Source organism: Macaca fascicularis, chromosome 6 (genome assembly GCF_037993035.2).
Source record: "Macaca fascicularis isolate 582-1 chromosome 6, T2T-MFA8v1.1".
NCBI classification, from domain to species: Eukaryota; Metazoa; Chordata; class Mammalia; order Primates; family Cercopithecidae; genus Macaca; species Macaca fascicularis.
The window spans coordinates 157,415,603-157,430,491 of NC_088380.1; the positions used below are offsets into that span (position 1 = coordinate 157,415,603).

Sequence of the window (14,889 nt, forward strand, 5' to 3'; positions counted from 1 at the left end):
CCCGAGGCTCTCTGTCCCAGGGAAGGTGGGCTGCCACTCGGGCCCCTTTCATGAGCTCTTTCTTAGCTTTTGTGACAGAGGATCAAGCAATAGTGAGCATTCTTGAAAGAGGTTTCTGATGAGGACATGGGACAGGGCTCTGTTACAGTCTTTTTGCTGATTAAAAATTTTTTTCTTGACTGGGCGTGGCAGCTCACACCTGTAATCCTAGCACTTTGGGAGGCTAAAGAGGCAGATTGCTTGAGCTCAGGAGTTTCACAGCAGCCTGGGCAACATCGTGAAACCCCATCTCTACTAAAAAAAATACTAAAAAAAAAAAATACCTGATGATTAGCCAGGTGTGGTGGTGCATGCCTGTAGTCCCAGCTACTTGCAGGGCTCAGGCAGGAGGATCACTTGAACCTGGGAGATCGAGGCTGCAGTGAGCCAAGATTGTGCCAGTGCGCTCCAGCCTAAGTGACAAAGTGAGACTGTCTAAAAAAAAAAAAAAAAAAAAAAAATTCCTCCCCCTGGGGCTTCTACCATGCATCTATCCCTTTTTTTTTTGTTCTTTCTTTTTTCTTTTTCTTTTTTTTTTTTTTTGAGACAGAGTTTTGCTCTTGTTGTCCAGGCTGGAGTGCAATGGTGTGATCTCAGCTTACCACAACCTCCTCCTCCTGGGTTCAAGCAATTCTCCTGCTTCAGCCTCCCGAGTAGCTGGGATGACAGGCATGCACCACCATGCCTGGCTAATTTTGTATTTTTAGTTGAGACAGGGTTTCTCCATGTTGGTCAGGCTGGTCTCGAATTCCTGACCTCAGGGGATCCACCCACCTTGGCCTCCCAAAGTTCTGGGAATTACAGGCGTGAGCCACTGTGCCCAGCCTTGCATCTATCCCTTGGCACTGGGGGCACAGAAATGCACAAAACAGAGGAAAGTTCCTGCCCTTGTAGACCTGACATTCTAGTGGCAGGAGACAGACCATATGCTCATGCGTGTGTAAAGTATACAGTGGTCAGATGGTGATGAGTGCCACGGACAGAGTTAAGCAGGGAATGGAAGGAAGGAATGCTGGCAAGAGGAGAAGCTGGTTTAAATAAGGTGGCTAGGTGAGTCTTCCTGGAATAAGCCACGCTGCCTCATGAGGAAGAGCACTCAAGACAGAGAACAGCAAGTGCAAAGGCCCTGAAGCAGGCTGTGCTGACTGTGTTTGAGGGCCAAATAGGAGGCCAGGATGACTGCAGGGGAGTGAGGGATGGTGGTAAATGAGGTCAGGGGTGGGTGACGGACCAGATCGATAGGGCTATGTAAGGCCAGCCATTGGATGGCCATGGACTTTTAGGCTGAGGTGGGAAGGTTTTGAATGGAGCATGATCTGACTCATCTTTGAAAGGGATTTCTATCATTCTGGCTGTTGTGTGGAGCAGAGACTGTAGGGGTCAAAAGTGGCAGCAGGGAGACCAGTTAGGAGGCACTGTGGTCTTCCAGACCAGAGCGGGCAGCAGCTTGGACCAAGGCCCGGTGTTGGGACTTGGCCATACTCTGGGCTTAGAATAGTTAGGCCCGTGGTTAGATGAGTTGGATGTAGGGTGTGGGAGGAAGAGAGGACTCCAAGATGACTGCAGGGTTTTTAGCCTAAGGTGCTAGAAGGATGAGTTGTCATCAGTTGAGCTGGGGCAGCAGTGGGTAGGCAAGGTTTGTGCATTTGTCCATCAGTCCATCCATCCATCCACCCACTGACCTCAGCACCAGGCCTTTGTGCTAAACTCTAGGCACTCCTTCAGGTCCTCAACCCTGAACTTCAGGGATGAGGTGGTGACAAGGCAGGCACATTCCCTGCTCCCTTGGAGCTCACAGTTTCGTGAGGGGAGACAGATGACAAATGGCTAACCCAGTGTGTGACAACGAGTGTTACCAGGTGAGGTTCTAATATTGCAAGGGGGCTTGCAGAGTGTGTCCGGGAGAGCTGCTTCAGAGAGGGCCAGGCAAGGACCGTGGCTGCAGCAGTCCAAGTTTCCAGAAGCATTCCCACTCTGTTACTTTGAGGTCTGCTCATTTTGTGCAGAGAATAGCAGTGAAGTTTGTAAAATGGCAGGGGCCTGTAGTTCACCGGGGGGAACGCTGTGCTGTAGGCTGCACCCAAGGGTCGGGGCTGTGCAGCCACATGGAGACGGCCTTTCTGAGAAGCAGCTAGGCCTTCTTCTGAGGAAAAGTCCTCCCACCACCATCATGCCAGAAGGCACCATAGCTCCTCTCCCCCACCCCCTCCTCAGGTTCTCCCGCGGCAGACCTGTGGCCTCTTCACACACACCATCTTCTACAACGAGTACCCTGGCGGCTCCAGCGAGCTGGACAAGATCATCAACGGGGGCGAGCTCTTCCTCACCGTGCTCCTCAATCCTGTGAGTGCCCCACAGCCTATGACTGCTGGTGAGAAGGGGCTGCTGCACAGCCCGCCTGCAGCTGGCGCAGTCTTCCTGGAGCCAGGAAAGGGCGGAGAGGCGTGAGTGAGTGCCTGGCAGTTGGGAGATCCACTCACCAGTGCTGGCCCTGTCCTGCCTCGGCTGTGTGACCTTGGCTAAAGTATCCAAGCATGCTTTTTTTTTCCTTTCCTAATCATGTACTTTAATACGGAAGTGTTGGCATTTTTATGCATGTTCCCTTTCAGTCTTTGCTCATGTGTGTATCCACACATACACACACACATACACAGATACACACACATATATAAATGGCATTTGAGTTTTCTAGGTCTCGCTTTCCTTATTTGCAAAATGCAAACAATTACCTCTACTTTAATAATATGAAATAAACTTCAAGTGGTGGTTGTTATTCAGCTCTGTGGGCTGAGTACTCTTCATCCTCCATGCACCCACCCCTAACATTTACAAAACAAAACCCAAATAGCTCCCACATTTGGGTCTGCTTTCCATTTCAGGACTGTAATATTTGGGGTCAGTCAGACCTGGTTTGTCTGTTGCCTCATCTAAATACTCGCAGCAGGTTTGTTGATAGCCCCAGCGTAACTTCCGCTGGTCATCAGGGGCCTTGCAAGCTGAGGCAGGGTCAGAAGGATCAGAGTTGGTGGTGAGGGTGGCTCAGACACTGATGGGCCTTGCCTCTCTCCTCCCTTCCCCTGGAGCAGATCAGCATCTTCATGACGCACCTGTCCAACTATGGGAATGACCGCCTGGGCCTGTACACCTTCAAGCACCTGGTGCGCTTCCTGCACTCCTGGACCAACCTCCGGCTGCAGACACTGCCCCCTGTGCAGTTGGCCCAGAAGTACTTCCAGATCTTCTCTGAGGAGAAGGACCCACTGTGGCAGGTGGGGGGCTGGGCAGCCTGGGCACCTTGCTGCAGGGATGGAATGCCACCACGCACAGGCATACACTCCAGATATGGACTCAAGGCTCAGCCATCATGCCCTCACACTCTCGCTCGAATGTAAACTCAGGTCTCCATCTACTCACCAGTATGAGTGCATTCACTCCTGTGCCCACATGCATGTTCATACATGTACATACCTCCCCATGCAGACCTACATGCATGCAGTCATACATAGCCTTGGAAAAAACAGTGTTAAAAAAAAAACGAGTGGGCTGGGTGCAGTGGCTCATGCCTGTAATCCCATTACTTTGGGAGGCCAAGGTGGGCGGATTGCTTGAACCCAGGAGTTCAAGATCAGCCTGGGCAATATGGTGAAACCGTGTCTCTACAAAAAATACAAAAATTAACCGGGCATGATGGTGCGTGTCTGTAGTCCCAGCTACTCGGGAGGCAGAGGTGGGAGGATCAATCGAGCCTAGAGGTTGAGGCTGCAGTGAGCTGTGATCATACCACTGCACTCCAGCCTGGGCAACAGAGTGACACCCTGTTTCAAAAATAAAAAACAACTCCAAGTGAACACAGTGCAGACAAAGTATAGAAAGTGACTGCCCTGTCTTGGTCAGACTCTTAGATAATCTCTTGTATCTCTTCTAACTCCAGCAGGCTCTGAGTGGGAAAAGGGACTGATGGGAGGGTTTGGGGGCCAGTTTTGGGTAAAATCTGCTCCTATGGGTTGTTAAAAAGTGGAAGCAGAAGCTGGAATTGGTGACAGTCTCATAGTTCAGACCAGGAGTCCACAAACAATGACTCATGGGCCAAATCCAGCCTGAGACCTGTTTTTGTAAAGAAAGTTTTATTGGCAGACAGCCACGCTCATTCTTGTATGTACTGTCTATAGCTGCTTTCATGCTATGACGGCAGAGTCGAGTAGTTGCAATGGAAACTTCCATACCCCAAACCTAAAATATTTACTAAACACTTACCAAAGATTTACTAAACTTTATAGGAAACGTTTATTGACCCCCTGGTTCAGACCCAGCTTGTCCAGTTAAATTCAACAAGTGCTTGTGAGTTCCTGTTACGTGCTAAGGGGCATTTTGCCAGGCTCTTTGGGGGACGTGAAACTGACCAGAAGTGGAGCCTGCCTGTCAGCGGCTCAGTGTCTGGGAGTGGGGATGTGACAAGGACACATGTAGCATGTAGGTATTATGCCTGTTGGGCTGTAAGGGCCACATATCCATGCGCAGTGAGAGTCCGCTGACTGGGTTCTGGGGCGCCCCACACGTCCCTTCCACTGTTGTTTTAGGACCCCTGCGAGGACAAACGTCACAAAGACATCTGGTCCAAGGAGAAGACGTGTGACCGCTTCCCAAAGCTCCTCATCATTGGCCCCCAGAAAACAGGCAGGTTTCTCTGCTCTTGACCCAGCTTCCCCAACTGCCTGCTGTCTCAGCCACAGAATTCTGAGGACTGCCTCGCCCTGGCCCCACTCCCGGATAATTTGCTCCCTCTTTCCCAGGAAGTAAGAGTGAAGTTGGGGTGAACACAAATTGCCTGTCAGTATGGAGTGGAAAGAGGTGGAGGAGGGGCCTGGAGTTCTCCTATTTATCCTGAACCATAGCCTCAGGGAGCTCTCTCTGCATCATCCTGGGAAGTCTCCAAGTCTAGTCAGAGAAGCCCAGATCAGTTGCTCTGTAAGTTTGAGTAGTGCCAAGCAAAACTGGTATAAAGACGACTGTGATCAATTAACCATGTCTGCCAGAGGTGCAGTAGGGAGAAGCAGTGACATGATGGCTAAGCATTTGTCATTCATACAACCCTGCAAGACACAAATAGGCACTCCCATTTTATGGACAGAAACTCAAGGTTCAGAGAAGTCGTGACTTCCCTTAACACATTCAGTTAGGTAATAATGGCAATTCCTGGTCCTGAACTCTGGTCTCTGTGACCCTGAAACATATACTCTTAATCGCCAAACTCTGTAGCTTCCTTCTCTTCTGGGCTCTCTCATTATAGCATGTAAACTATAGATTCATACCACAGAAAGTGAACGAACTTGCGGAGGAGGAGGTAGGGCAGGGTGCGTGAGTGAGGAGAGGGTATTGGGAAGAGGAGACATGGAAACAAGATTTGTTAGTTCTTTAAGAATTTCACATTAACAGAACTGGAGAGTCACAAACTCCCTTTTCCCTGAGCTCCTACCAAGTGCCAGAGGACAGAGGACCAGAGCTGGAAAGGGCCAGCTCTTCTGGGATGCTGAGGGGACAGCAGTCAGTTAAACATGGCTACCAGAGTGCAGTGGTGAGGAGGATTCTGAGGCCAAGTCCTTGTTTAGTGAAGAATGCTGCGATAGATTAGTGATGTCTGCAGTAGGTACAGGAGTTGCGGTGTCCACATGCATGCCATATATTTACCACCCTGGATTTAGTAATTCCTTCATTGCACTGATGAAGAAGCTAAGACCCAGAGAAAGGCAGAGACCTTCCCAGGATCCCTCAGTGGGTCATGGGGAGCTAGGCCCAGAACCCAGACTCTGTCTTTGGCTGGGGACTGGGCCCTGGGTCTGAGGTGTCTACCCTCCCCACAGGCACCACTGCCCTCTACCTGTTCCTGGGCATGCACCCTGACCTAAGCAGCAACTACCCCAGCTCTGAGACCTTTGAGGAGATCCAGTTTTTTAACGGCCACAACTATCACAAAGGCATCGACTGGTGAGTTGGCCTTTCTGTCCACAGCAGGATGGGAAGGCCATCCTGGGGCCTCCCGGGAGTCTGCTATGGCCACAGCAGGAAGCAGCTGGAGCTTGCTCACACACAGCTGTAGTTCCTGTAAACAGGGACAAAGTGCGGTGACCCTTGAATCATGGTGTGAAAGCGTTGTCATAGAGAGGACACTCGATGAGGAGGCCCTTTGCCCCTTTGCTCTACTGCCTGCAGTCATACGCTGAAGTTGAAGTCCACCCCTCCCTTGCTCGCAGAGAAACATCCTGAGTCTTGGGGAGGAGAAGGGTTTGCCCAGGGTCTTAAGGTCTGAAATCCAAATGTTCTGGCTCTCCTCACTGCGTGTGGCTGACTGTGAAGCAGAGGTGTTCTTGCGCGCCCTTCAGGGACAGGTCCCTGGTCTTCAGGTATCACCTGGGGAAGTCATTAAGATTGCCACTTCCCACCAGAGCCTGCAGAGGTTACCTTTTAGAGGTTCCCAGCAGAGGGTCCTAGTAGAGGTTCTCTTAAGGGTGTGGGGATCAGAGCAGAGATGGTTTTACTCTCCACCTTTTCAGTTGGCATCTTTCTCTATTTGACTTTTTTTTTCTTTTTTTAAAAATTTTCATGTCAGGCAGGTAATGTGCCAACATCATAACAAGGTTCGAGGTGGGTACACCTCACACGTGTGTGAACACCCAGTCATCACGTGCATGGACTGCAAAGTTTGCCTTTTTAAACCTTGTCCATGTATTACCATTATTGATTATTTTTATGTCAGTGGGTTCCCTGGGTGGAGATGTTATGGGCCTTCTATCTGTTTTTTTAGTATTTTTCTGTGCATATTTCTCTTTTTTATCTGTGTATCATCGTTTTGTCTGTCTGCCTTTGTGTCTATTCATCTGTCCATCTGTCCATCCACCTACATTTCTTTCTTTTTTTTTTTTTTGAGCTGGAATCTCGCTCTGTCACCCAGGCTGGAGTGCAGTGGCATGATCTCGGCTCACTGCAACCTCCGCTTCCTGGGTTCAAGTGATTCTCCTGCTTCAGCCTCCCAAGTAGCTGGGATTACAGGCGCCCACTACCATGCCTGGCTAATTTTTGTATTTTTAGTAGAAATGAGGTTTTTTTACCATGTTGGTCAGGCTGGTCTTGAACTCTTGACCTCGTGATCTGCCTGCCTTTGCCTCCCAAAGTGCTGGGATTACAGGTGTGAGCCACCGTGCCCGGCCCATCTCCCTGCATTTCTAACATGTCCACAGTCTCTTATCTAAAATCTATTGTGGCCAGATGGATTATTTGAAGTCAACATTTTTCAGATTTTAGAAAGGTAATGTGCGAAACCATATATTTAGTAACATCTTCAGCGATGCCTGGGGCAGTACCCGGTAGCAAATTCATTACTATGTAGCAAAGTATGTGAATATTTACACTAAGTAAGAGGAATAAGTCAGGTTTTGTTGCTACACGGCTTTGCTACAAACCTAGGAAACAAAGCTGTGTTTTCAGAGCTTTCTCAATTGAGATATTGTAAACAAAGGACTGTGGACATGCAAAGAAAATTCAGAAAGATGAGAAAAAGCGTGATTCCTTGGCCTGATTCCCAAGAGCTGGATTTTGTAGGTAGGTCTAAAGTGGGGTGCAGGAATCTAGCAGGCCCCCAGAACGCTCTGATGAAGTGCATCCTTGGGACCACCCTAGAGCAGCCCTACCTCACAGGATAGGATAGGGACCCTGTACCCTTCATGAGAGTGGACTTTGCTTCCCACACGCCCCAGAAGTTGGACTCTGATTTTGCATAGGTAGGTTCCCCTGCGAGGGTCTGGAGTGTTCATTTGGTTTCCAGAGGTTCCTTCATCCAGAGATGGCCATTGCTCTGGTGGGATATGGGCATTAGTCTGGAAAGCCATGCTCACCCACAGCAGACTGGGGAGGGGTTGTGGGTAGCAGGAGGTCCCGGTCCACAGTGATGGCCTAGAAGGTGTTCCCCCAGGTCAGGAAAGAAAGCCCGCCCTCTGGAGGCCTCCTCTGCTCTGTGCCACCCTTCCTGGGGCAGCCCTGGAGCTGTTCTGAGCCCCAGCTCGCCCCCTAGAGGCAGAGAGAGTGACAGCCCTGGGAGTTTAGCCTGGAGCCGCTGAGAGGGCGGGATCCTAGAGTTTAGGGGCATTACCCCCTCCCCATGACCTGCAACTGACGGTGCACCCACAAGTCTTCAGATCCTGCCAACTCCAGAATCTTCTGGAAAAGGAACAAATTTGAAACAGGGAGGCTGCGGAGAGGCCATTCCCCTCCAGAATCCCTACTGGAGGCAAGTCCTTGTTTGGTTGGGAGCAAAGTGTCCTGCTTGCTCTCTGAGGACATTCGACCCCAGTGCCTCGCCCTTGTGCTGCATTCCCCTAGCCCACTCCTCATGAGTTTTGTCTGTGAGCCCCCTCTCTGGGCTTCCTACAGGTACATGGAGTTCTTCCCCATCCCCTCCAACACCACCTCTGACTTCTACTTTGAGAAAAGCGCCAACTACTTTGATTCAGAAGTGGCGCCCCGGCGGGCAGCAGCCCTCTTGCCCAAAGCCAAGGTCCTGACCATCCTCATCAACCCCGCGGACCGGGCCTATTCCTGGTACCAGGTGAGTGGGACTGGGGTGGAATCCCTGTGTGGGGGACGCAGGGCTACATCTGACACTCAGTTACTCACTCAACAGATGTTAGTAAGCACCTACTGTGTGCTAGCCCTGAGCCAGGTACCTGGAGCATGGTGGTGGCTGAGAATAGAGTCCCTGGTGGAGGAGACAGGCAGAAATGGAAAGCCAGCCACCAGTTAACTGTCCACCCTCCTAGCATCATGCGGCGTCCTGCCTCTGATTCTGACACTGACGAGAGGTGGAGGCTGGTTACACCTTGAGGAAGCTTAGATTTGGTGAACAGCGATGCAGGATCATACTGACTGTAGCTTCCTCGCTGGACACGGGTGGGAGTGGGAGCTCAAGGAAGGACAAGACACAAGACTGCCATTCACAGTGGAGAAGGCGGGCACCTGACCAGGTGAGGCAGTTACCTGGACTGTGATAGATGAAGAGGGTGTGGATCCGAGCCTCTATCTGGGACATGTATGAACCAGAGCTGTCTTTTTTTTTTTTTTTTGAGACAGAGTCTTGCTCTGTCGCCCAGGCTGGAGTGCAGTGGCGCGATCTCAACTCACTGCAACATCCGCCTTCCGGTTTGAAGTGATTCTCCTGCCTCAGCCTCCTGAGTAGCTGGAATTTACAGGTGTGCACCAGCACACCAGGCTTATTTTTGTATTTTTAGTAGAGACAGGGTTTTACCATGTTGGCCAGGCTGGTCTCAAACTCCTGACCTCGTGATCTGCCCACCTAGGCCTCTCAAAGTGCTGGGATTACAGAGTGAGCCACCACGCATGGCTGAACCAGAGCTCTCTTTAATGCCTGTGGCCTGACTTAATTTCCTGCATGCCAGCCCACTGAGCCTGCAGGAATGCTTTCAGGCCTTCCCTGGTGGGGTAGGGGGAGTCCCTCCCCTGGCTGCCAGCATTCCTGTGATTATGCCACACAGCCAAGAACTGTGATTCAGAAGTAGTGCCCCAGCAGAAAGCCACCCTGTTGTCCAGGCCAACGTCCCGAGCATCCTCATTAACCCAGCAGACTAGGCCTGTGCTTGGTGTTGGGGAGGGGGTGGGGCCCTAGGTCTTATAGCCCATGGTTGCCAGAGAAGTGTCCCCTGTCCTGGCTGGGACAGCCTCTTCAGGCCTGGCCTGACCCACCACTTTGAGGCTCTTTTCTCAGCTGTGACAGTGGCTGCCTCCCGCCTGGGACCTCGTGGTCTCCTCCACGAGGCTGGCACCTGCCTCCTCTTTGCTCCCATGGAAGTCTCTCCTCCTGCCACTCGCTGAGGCTGATGGGGAAGCCCCTTCTTACTCTTGTTCTCTAGGGCTTCTGTTTATGCCCTGATGTCTGCTTTCCTGTGGCTTTTTCTTTAGGAGAAGAAAACCGAGAAACCCTCGTCGAGTGTTTCTGTTTTCTGCCGTGCCGTGCCCTCGCCTCCTGGTGCTGTGCAGGGAATGAGCAGTCTGCTTTCATGGGGGAATGTAGGGTGGAGAGGGAGCCGCCACAGGTTGGCTCAGTCCCTGTTCTGCACTGACACTGCTGTACATCTGCCACCTCACTGGAGACGCAGAGGAGGGGTTTCATGTTTGTGTCCCCTTCTCAAAGATGAGAAAACCAAGTTTCAGCAAGTTTCATGTGGTGGCATTTGAATCCAAGTCTTCTAAATCTAAGACCCTATTCCTTTTTCTGTCCATGGTCAAGAGGGGTAAGGGAGAGAAGGAGAAGGGAGACTCATTGTCCCCAGGAGGACCTGGGAAGGTGCTGGAGGAGAGGAAGGGCAGTGGCCTATCTCAGAAGGACGTTGGGATGAGGAGGAGGCTGCTGTGCACCATATTGTCTTGGCCCTGGGCTGTGTGTGATCCTCAGGGGAGGGGATTGGCAGCTGGGGGGTAGTGCCCGTTGCACAGGTGCCCGAGCTCTGGACTTCTGGACTTAGTGAATTCTGCAGATTCTGACCTCCCATGGCATTATTTTAGGTGGTTCAGACCAGCCAGTCTCCCTTTTATAGTTCTTTCCCAATCCTTCTGATTTCCATAAAGGAGAAATGCTCACTTTAGTGCAAGTGGTCTTTTGTCCTTTCTAATACTGCCAACCTCTGCTTTCAACAAAGAAAGCAAGTTCAGGGCCTGTTGCAGACATTTGTGTCTGGCTGGAGTTTGAGAACATTGCTTTGTTTTTATTGCATTTATGAGTGGTTGCCTTCTATATATGACAACAGTGCAGCGGCATGATCTCGGCTCACTGCAACCTCAGCCTCCCGGGTTCAAGCGATTCTCGTGCCTCAGCCTCCTGAGTAGCTGGGACCACAGGCGTGCACCACCATGCCGGCTAATTTCTGTATTTTTAGTAGAGATGGGGTTTTGCCACATTGGCCAGGCTGATCTCGAACTCCTGACCTCAAGTGATCCACCTACCTCAGCCTCCCAAATTTCTGGGATTACAGGCGTGAGCCACCATGCCCAGCCTCAGGAAACCCTGATTTAGTCCAGCTCCCGTATTTCGAAGATGGAGAAATTGGGGCTCTGGGAGCAGTGGCTTCCCCTGACATAGGACACGGTGAGAGGCAGAGCCAGGACTCAGACCCAGAGCTTCTGGGTCCAGCTGAGGATCTTCTGGTCACCTTGCAGGCTGCTGTCCCTCTGAGGCCACTTCCTTTGTGCCCTCCATGTGGCATGCTGACCCTCTTTCCTTGCCTGCAGCACCAGCGAGCCCATGACGACCCAGTGGCCCTAAAGTACACCTTCCATGAGGTGATTACGGCCGGCTCCGACGCATCCTCGAAGCTGCGTGCCCTCCAGAACCGCTGCCTGGTCCCCGGCTGGTACGCCACCCACATCGAGCGCTGGCTCAGTGCCTATCACGCCAACCAGGTAGCTGCCTGTCCCTGACCCTTGTGAGGGCAGTTGCAGTACTGGCTTGCTGTGGTTAGCGGAGAGCCTCCAACTCTTTCTCACCAGCCACGGGGACAGATATGCCCTCCTTGGAGAGCTAGACCCTTGGGTCTATAAAAATATTTTATTATTATTATTTTGAGACAGGGTCTCACTCTGTTGCCCAGGCTGGAGTGCAGTGGTGTGATCTCAGCTCACTGTAGCCTCGATGTCCCGAGCTCATGCAATCCTTCCACCTCAGCCTCCTGAGTAGCTGGGACTACAGGTGTGAGCCACTGTACCCAGCTACTTTTTTTTTTTTCTTTTAAGAAACAAGGTCTTACTATGTTGCCCAGACTGGTCTCAAACTTCTGGGCTCAAGCAATCCTCCCTCGGTCTTCCAAAGTGCTGGGATTACAGACGTGAGCCACTGTATCTGGCCTAAAAAGACGGTAGACCTGTTTACCCCAAGGTTGAACTCCCCAAGCCTGTGTCCCGTCACCACAGACCCTGTAGCCCTAAAGGGACCCAGAAAGCCCTGAGGCAGGCAGGTGGGAGTGAGGAGCCTGGGCGTGGTGAAGTAGGGAGAGGCTGATTGGAGGGGTGGACAGGAACCCAATCATACCAGCTACGTATTTATTTATTTATTTATTTAGAGACGGAGTCCCGCTCTGTCTCTCAGCCTGGAGTGCAGTGGCATGATCTCGGCTCACTGCAACCTCTGCCTCCCGGGTTCAAGTGTTTCTTCCACCTCAGCCTCCCAAGTAGCTGGGATTACAGGCATGCGCCACCACGCCCAGATAATTTTTGTATTTTTAGTAGAGACGGGATTTCACCATGTTGGCCAGGCTGGTCTTGAACTCCTGACCTCAAGTGATCTGCCCGCCTCAGCATCCCAAAGTGCTGAGATTACAGGTGTGAGCCACCATCCCCCGCCATACCAGGCCTTTTAGGCAAACTTGTGGAGTGTTTGAGCAGGAGAGTGACGTGGACTGGAAGCTCAGAGAGAGGCCAGAGAGGGACGTTTGTAGGGACCTGAGGGGCAGGCAGAGTTTTGGTGAGAGCTTAAACTCTAGGAGAAATGGCATTGGGCAGCAGAAGCTGGTGGAAAGCAGGCATGAGACCACAAGAGGCCTGAGCTTGGGGATACCTCCCCTTCAATGGGGGAGGAGGAGCCCGATTCTAGAGGGTGCAGGGTCCCGTATTTATAAGCAGGCCCGTTCCTGCTGCTGTGGCTGTTGCCCTTGTTTGCCACCGAAGTCAGAGCAGGTCCCGATCCCCTTTCTCCCTTTCCTCCTTTCCAGATTCTGGTCTTGGATGGCAAACTGCTACGAACAGAACCTGCCAAAGTGATGGACATGGTGCAGAAGTTCCTTGGGGTGACCAACACCATTGACTACCACAAAACCTTGGCGTGAGTGTTGCGTTTGCATTTTTGCAGGTTATTTCCCTGATTAGGCACCTGGGCCAAAAAAGCCGAAGGCTTGAATAATTATGAGAGAGGTTAATTAGAGTCACCAAGTATGAAAAGTTATTAATATGACTTAAGTCATATTAATAAAGGTATCACCTTAAGAAAAAGGGAGGTGATGGATCTGTTCTACTCTGGTCAGACCATCCTGGGGTATTCTCTTTGGTCTGGGCTGAACATTTTCAGAGTGTTTTATGTAAGTAAATTAGATCAGTAATGAAGCAGCCCCAGTTCCCACAAGGTTTTCTTAGCATTAGGGTTTTTTTTCTTTTTTTTTTGAGACATGGTCACTCTGTTGCCCAGGCTAGAGTGCAGTGGCATGATTTTGGCTCACTGCAACCTCAACTTCTGAGGCTCAAGTGATCCTCTCGCCTCAGCTTCCCAAGTAGCTTGGGACCCCAGACATGTGCCACCATGCCTGGCTAATTTTTGTATGTTTTGTAGAGAAGGGGTTTCACCGTGTTGCTCAGCCTGGTCTTGAATGATCTGCCTGCTTCAGCCTCCCAAAGTGCTGGGATTATAGACATGAGGCACCGCCCCCGGCCAGCATTAGATTTTGACTTATAATTTCAGGAAAAGGAAACAAATGTTGTTGACGGTTAATAACCTTACTCACTCAGAACGTGGTGCAAGTGCGTTGAGAATGCCCTCCCGCTGTGAGTAAGTGCCTGCCCGCATTGCATGGGCTCAGGGCTGGGAGAGGCTGCTTTCCTGTGCTGTGTCACAGATAAGTGACACACTCAGCTGAATGAGGGGACCCGCAAGAGGAGGAATCAAGTCACACTCCCTGGCTCCATTCTTGGGAAAGTCTTGCAACGAGAATATTCCCTCTTCACTGTCGTGGGAGTTGAAGGTGGAGAAGGGAAGTCAGTCCTTCACCTTGAGGGAGGAAGGGCCACCTGCTGAGGCTGTGGGCCATGGTGTCAGAGATGCCTGGGTTAGGGCCCCACATCCATTTCCTCAGCCTTTCAAGCCTCACTTTCCTCATCTGTAAGTTGGGGATAAAGATAATCCCGGCCTCCTGAAGGTCACTGAATTGAATGAAAGCTTCATGTGGGGCTCTTAGTACATGCTTGGCATGCTCTTAGCTGAGTGCTTGGCACACACTAAGTGCTAAGTAAATGGTAGCTGCTGTTGTTGTTGTCATCATCATCAGTATCGTCACCATCATCATCGTCATCGTCTATATCTATCCTGTGACCCATTCAGAGGTCTCTGTTCTCCTCCGCTATTCATGGGAATTCTGTTTTCTTGATGACCTCATGCTCAAGGATCTCCTCATAGTTCCTGATCCGGGGCTAAATTCTGATGTCAGTATTCCTCCCTTCTCATAACAGCTTCGGATCTCATATCCCAAAAATGCCTTTGAAGACAGGATGGTGTTGGCAGTCTTGCTGTGTCATTTCTGAAGTTTACTGCAAAAAATGAAACTCTCCAGCGATAGGCATGCTTAAGTGCAGCTGTGGATACTGCATGTTTTGATAAAGACGAAATTTATTAAAAAGCAAAAGAACCTCCATTAAACGCCCCCCTCCCCCATGGACGCTGGGAGGGGTAAAGAAGGCTTCTTGGGTTAAAAAAAAAAAAAAAAAAAAAAAAAGTTACTCAGCATTGAGAATGCTCAGAAAAGATTTCCCAGAACATTGAAGGATGGGAAACTGTTCACGTAGTAGATTGCTGAAGGGACTGTGGCTGCTTGGGCTGGAGAAGAGAAGACTCAGAGTGTGTGAGCTGCCCTTCGCCGGGAAGTAGGGCAGGCACAGTTAGTGTAGCCTAGGACACATTTGGTCCCACCGATGGCACACAGCCGCTGACAGTCCTTGTGGGTTCAGGAGCAGTAGATTCCCTGGATTCGGCCATTCCTGGGGTCCATGAACATAGCTTTAAGGTGGGAAGTGGGTGGGCTGAGCCAGCTCCCA

At 51.0% G+C, this 14,889-nt stretch overlaps 1 protein-coding gene and 1 non-coding gene across 18 annotated transcripts in view; one reads left to right on the plus strand and one right to left on the minus strand.

The window, feature by feature from the left end:
- NDST1 (N-deacetylase and N-sulfotransferase 1) overlaps positions 1–14,889 on the plus strand; it is a 72,806-nt gene that overhangs the window by 51,446 nt on the left and 6,471 nt on the right. For 14 of the 17 annotated variants that reach the window (XM_045394401.2, XM_045394402.2, XM_015452146.4 and 11 more), the window contains 7 exons: positions 2,254–2,382; positions 3,126–3,308; positions 4,617–4,713; positions 5,898–6,021; positions 8,461–8,635; positions 11,329–11,499; positions 12,804–12,913. In XM_045394401.2, coding sequence (XP_045250336.2) covers positions 2,254–2,382; positions 3,126–3,308; positions 4,617–4,713; positions 5,898–6,021; positions 8,461–8,635; positions 11,329–11,499; positions 12,804–12,913 — 989 coding nt within the window. Of the gene's footprint in view, positions 1–2,253; positions 2,383–3,125; positions 3,309–4,616; positions 4,714–5,897; positions 6,022–8,460; positions 8,636–11,328; positions 11,500–12,803; positions 12,914–14,889 lie in introns of those variants that run through there. The other 3 variants (XR_012414282.1, XR_012414283.1, XM_073994597.1) reach the window with 2 other exon arrangements.
- On the minus strand, positions 6,638–6,737 carry LOC123574307 (small nucleolar RNA U13). The gene has a single exon (XR_006699188.1). It is a non-coding gene; the product is annotated as a small nucleolar RNA U13 (small nucleolar RNA).